We start from the raw sequence: 5,603 nt of genomic DNA on the forward strand, positions 1-5,603 counted from the left end.
AAGCCATCGATATAAGGTAGACAATAAACGTTTATATTCTCCTACACATATTTTAACGTTACTTATAATATAGTCTTTAACAATCATTCAGCATTTATTCGCTTTTTATATAATTACAGTCGAACGTCGGACACTGTAGCTTTGGACACTGTCACACCTTGGACACAGTCATCTGCTGTTTCGCGGACACTGTAAGAATCAGGAGATTAGCCCAGTGCCATTGCATCCTCGAAGCCCCTTTTCTGAGATATGTAGTACACACGTACTTAGTTTTGCACAATAAGTTAAGTGAAACGTGCAATTTAAATTTTTCCAAATTGAAATTTTGTATTTTAGCTTTACCGGGCTTTGAAATGTCTGAAGTCGCTTACACTAGCTGATGCGCAAGCAGTCAAGATAATGCAGGTTGTAGGTTAAATTACGTTGACGTTACAGGTTTTTTGATTGGTTTTGTGCAATAATAATGAGATATATATTTATGGAGTTATTACACTGAATCTCTGTTCTTAAAATTATTGAGGTAAGTGAAAACATCTTGTCGAAGTCGTTTTTTATAGTAGCAATCAAAACAATCCACATTTATTAGAACTTTTCGCCCCAAGGATTTTAAATAAAAAATTATTATAGTGATAAGGATTTATTAAAAATAGCATGCAAATAGCTTAAGTACATAGTACAATAATATTTAATTAAAAAAGAAATCAATCAAAGGAACAATGTTTATAAATGTCATTAATAACCTAAGAAAACCTTGTTAAGTCGAACTACCCGGTAAGAAGCCTTGCATTAAAAAGTATTAGAAAATTTGAATCCCTAAATGTGCCGTTTCTGTCCTTAGTTTTTTAATTCTCATTAGGCAGCGAAAATTATAAGATTTCAATCCCTTTTAAAGCCGATCGGAGCTGTCAGACGTAACTTCGAATACATTAAAAACACACTTTTCGTTTAAAGCATTAGAACGCGCTCTAAAAGCACGAAATTTGCCAAATCTAGTAGGATTGCATGTAAGAATACATTTCTTTATCTTCAAATGTTCGCTTTGTTCAAATATTATCAATTGAAAAAATATAAAATCATGATAAGAAATTGAAAAAATTATTTTTCACCAGAACCTTCTGTGTGACAATTAATCCTGACATCGTAAAATGACCAAAGCTATGTTTTAAAATGCTTTTTGCCTGATTATTATTCGAAAAACAGTAAATAAATATAGCAAAATTTGCTAAATTAAAAGGGATTGAAAATTTTCTAATTTTTGGTTGCTGTCTGGTATTCAGCAAAATATTGTCAGCGCTAGGTAAGAAAGGAATTCAATTTGAGAGCTAACTTCAACTGCCGTGGATATTCAAAACGGGAGGACAAAAACGGGATCCAGAAGTATTCAATATTTCTCACGTTACCACGGAATGAATGAAAATTTTGAATACTTTTTAATGTAAGCCTTTTTACCGGGTATGCTGGCATCTTTTGTTTCTCTCCCTAGTGGATATGTACAATATTCAATTCTAAAGTTATTAATTACAATAAATATCAATTCGGCATAAGCAAATTCGAGTAAAAATGAAATTGTAAAAGTCTGTTTCAATTATTGTAAAATTAAAAAAAAAATTTTGTCCCATAACATTAGTATACTATCAGGGGCACATGCAAAACATATTGTCGTTACGGTTCTGTAACTCGACGCCGATTGGCTGAGGGGTAAGACCACGTGAGCTTACAGTGTCCGATACTCCCGATCCCGATGAGTGACAGTGCCCGAGGTTCGACTGTATATAGATATTATATATGTCAGTATCAACTTTGTACGTTCATTTAATTAAAATGCAATTAAAAGACTACAACAATGATTTAAACAACAAATTTTTCAAAAATTTGCTACAAAATAAATAATTACTTTAAATATAATAAGCATGATTTAAGCTTCTAATTATTAATTTAACTTGTATACATTTCCGGTAATATACCAGCGTTGGTATTCCAGTTTTTTGTAATATTAGACTCTGATGAAAAAGGCATATAGTTTATGATGTTGCTCGTTCGTGATTTTCATATTTGATTTCATGAACAGGTTTTAAAATGGAAAACTAAATAAAAAAAGTTTGCCAAAATTACGTACAACAGTAAAAATGAATTCAAATTAGGACATTAACGATATAGACTTTTTAGAGATAAATAGATCAGCAGAGTAACAGCTTTGCTCTTTCAATGTAAAAGTATATAACAACTATATTCTGCTTCTATTTGCATAATACTATGCTCTCCTAGGCTTTCCAGAAAGTAATCAAATTATTATTTTTCGCATTAGGTGTTTAGGATTTGATTTTCGATTAAAAAAGCATTTCTACAAATGAAAATATTCTAGTTTAAAATCTTTGAAGCAATGAATGTTTCTCCATTTCTGTGCAAATTTTCCTATAAAAAAACCGGAGCTGAAAACCTTCTGATTATCTTCTCAAGCATGCTCATCACACATACAATAAAATACTTGTGTTTGAATTAATGTCTTTTTGAAATATTTCAAGTATCATTTGAAAAATTTGTGAAGGTCCCGAGTTTGTACTGCACCTTCCAGGAGGAAAGTGTTTACGATATCAACTTTAGTAATAAGAATAGTTTTTACAAGTACGATTCTGAAAATTCAAAGTCCGAAGCGGAGGCTCGAGAGGATCTTGTGTAAACGGAAATTCCCCCACCAATTGCACTATCGGACGTTCCTTCCCCGGTCACAAAGTCTGCTACTATCAATGAGTCCTTGACTATTCCGCTACCTCCCTTTAAAGCATCTCTTTCTGCAAGCCTGTGCTTCAGCATCTTTATTTTCTCCTCTTTCTGTAAAATAATTAATTATCTAAAACATCGAGATACATTCATTTCAAAATTATTCAGCATGAAGAATATAGTTACAAATCCTTTTTTGAAATGAATACGATTAAAATTAAATTAACATTTGAGCTGAAAAGATTAAACTTATATACATATTCAGTTTTATCAGTTTATCTGTACTCTAGATTTTATACTTTAACATCGAATAGAATTAGAAAGTTTAAAATTTATTTTTTCAATTATATTGATGAAACGAAAATTATACATTGAAAGTAAAATCTTGTTTGTATTTCCAAATATTGTAAAAACATACATTTTCTAAAAGGTTATTTCATATGATACACGAAATGTATAAAATTCGTTAAATGTTAAAAATTTCCAGGCCTGAGGGAGCACGGAGACTCGCCCCCCCCCCCCCACTTATTTTTCAGAACCCATTATATTTTTGTTATAAGTTTTTCAAATTTAACCGCTTTTACAGATTTTAAAAATCGTGTTGCGAATTTGGTTGTAAGAGAACTTGTTGATAATTGCCTTAAATGTACTTTGTGTCAAATAGAGTTGTTCTAGGTTAAAATGTTGACACTTATAGTTTATTGAATTCATTAAATTGATTTCAAGATTCGTCCTCATATTACAGCATTTAACAAGATTAACTTGCATTCAGCTTCTACCCTCTTCAACAGAATTAAGACATATTCATTTATTGACAGAAATCATAATGGAATTAAACAGGATTAAAGCGAGATTCAATATTTATGGTTCATACGAATTAAAACGTGAACGGAAGATAAGGAGGAAATTGCACTAAGACCTCGGATTCATTGTATCATGCGAAACGCGCGAGCCACTGATTTATTGGGATTTCTTCTTCTTCTTTGATTGTGGCCTATTGAATTCAGTAAGCCATGTATCCAATAAATAGTATTAGTGTTCCAATTTGGTTTAATACAATTATCTGCGACAATCTTGAATGTAGAATGTTTACTCCCAGATAAGCAGATCGTAACTCACTTTAGCATTCGTAGATCATAACGCCAGACTGTAGCCTTTCGCAGTAGACATCCCCGCTCAATTAAAACCCAAGTGGGATGAGGAAGGAAGGGGGACTCCCACATGGGACCCAGCTCATAGAAAAAGCGAAAATTGAATTATTAAACTAGAACACCTCCCGAAAAAACGCCCCAGTTCGGTAACAGATTCCGCGGTTAGACTGAATATAATATCATTAATATTAAATTGTTCTTTAGACAACAAATCAAGAAAATTCCACCTAATATAGCGGTAAAATGCAGCCCTGCTCGCCGCGAACCGTGAACACCGATGGATCCGGCCTAGAATCCTTCGTCCCCGCATTGGGCCAGCACAGCAGAGACCAATCCCGGAAGTCTCGTTGACAAACCAAACGAAGATCGCCCATCGGGATTCCTCTCTGAGTGATGAACGGGATTCCAAAGGCCGACCTCGCACTTTCATCCACGCTTTCGTTCCCTAAGATATCCACGTGAGCAGGCTGATAGTGATACCCAAGCGTCCAGCCGAGGCTACCCGGTGTGATGTTGCGGATTTCCCGAACATGACAAAAACAAAGTTACTTGAAAATTTAGTAAAATACGCTTGGCTTGCATCGAGAGTAAATTCGGCACTCCTTATTGTTATTTTTTTTAGATTTAAGATTTATTTGCCTATGTTTCCTTTTTTTGTTTTTCCTTTTTTTATTGCTAAACAACGCTATGAGAGCTTTCGAATTTTGCGGTTCTGAGTGGTGGATCTTGAAGGTCTCCACCACCTCACATTGCGTCATCGACTAGGGTCAGTCGTCACCTCCACCTTAGCGAGGCTTCTTCTGCCTTGTGACCTTCTGCGTATTCTTCTTCTAGCTCTCCCTCCTGGATTATCGTATCTGCTCTCTCTTTGGCCGTCTGAGATTCACAACATGTCTCTGGTGAAAATGGACCAAGGTGATTACCAGCTTTATTATGGATAAAGTAGGTAATTTCTCCACCTTGCATATTTTATTTTATTTCTGGCTCTTGATGCCGATTCTCTTATCTATTGTTTTGGGAGTCATGGAGTCCAAAATCACATCGGCCGTTCGAAGCATGGACTTCCGTTCTCCACTTCTCGCACAGGAGTGCATTTAGCCACCCCGCTAGCCTCGACTTTCCAAGGATCGCTTTTCCTGCTTTTCGAGAAAAAGGAAAGAAGCTTGGTCGATGATTTGGTTCAGCGATTCAGAGGAAGACACAACGAAGAGAAGAAAAGGCGATAGGGCAGACCAATGGAAACGAGCCCAAAACGAGGATCTCACTCTTGACCGTAGCAATTAAAATCAGTCCTCTGCGCAGGAGACTTATTATTTCGCCCATCAATCACGGTTCATCGCATTAGCATACGTAGATTTCGAAATCAGTCTGGTTTGTGAACTCAAGGTGCGAACCACGTGCTCCCCGACGATCCACTGATTAATTTGTAAGAAGGTCCGAAATCATGTGCCTTACTATTTTGTCTGAATTAAACCGCAACAATGTGCTTTCACTCTCCCAATATATTCCTATAAAATTTTATTAGCTGAGATCATTCCCCTTTCCCCTATAGACAATTAAGACTCTAAAATGACCTTATTTGATATCTCAGAGTATTTCAATGTGCTTTCAGTCTCCCAATATTTTCCTGTTAAATTGTATTAGCTGAGATCATTCCCCTTTCCCCTATAGACAATTTAGACTCTAAAATGACCTTATTTTATATCTCAGAGTATTTCAATGTGCTTTCAGTCT

At 35.2% G+C, this 5,603-nt stretch overlaps 1 protein-coding gene across 9 annotated transcripts in view; it reads right to left on the bottom strand.

The window, feature by feature from the left end:
• Window positions 1-5,603, bottom strand: part of LOC117179437 (gamma-aminobutyric acid type B receptor subunit 1) — a 144,205-nt gene that overhangs the window by 16,676 nt on the left and 121,926 nt on the right. For 6 of the 9 annotated variants that reach the window (XM_033371230.1, XM_033371227.1, XM_033371226.1 and 3 more), the window contains one exon: window positions 2,627-2,829. The exons of 1 other annotated variant lie outside the window; for it this stretch is intronic. In XM_033371230.1, the coding sequence (XP_033227121.1) occupies window positions 2,627-2,829 (203 nt within the window). Of the gene's footprint in view, window positions 1-2,620; window positions 2,830-5,603 lie in introns of all 9 variants that reach the window. 2 more of the 9 variants (XM_033371223.1, XM_033371228.1) reach the window with 2 other exon arrangements.

Source organism: Belonocnema kinseyi, chromosome 9 (genome assembly GCF_010883055.1).
Source record: "Belonocnema kinseyi isolate 2016_QV_RU_SX_M_011 chromosome 9, B_treatae_v1, whole genome shotgun sequence".
In the NCBI taxonomy this organism is placed as follows: domain Eukaryota; kingdom Metazoa; phylum Arthropoda; class Insecta; order Hymenoptera; family Cynipidae; genus Belonocnema; species Belonocnema kinseyi.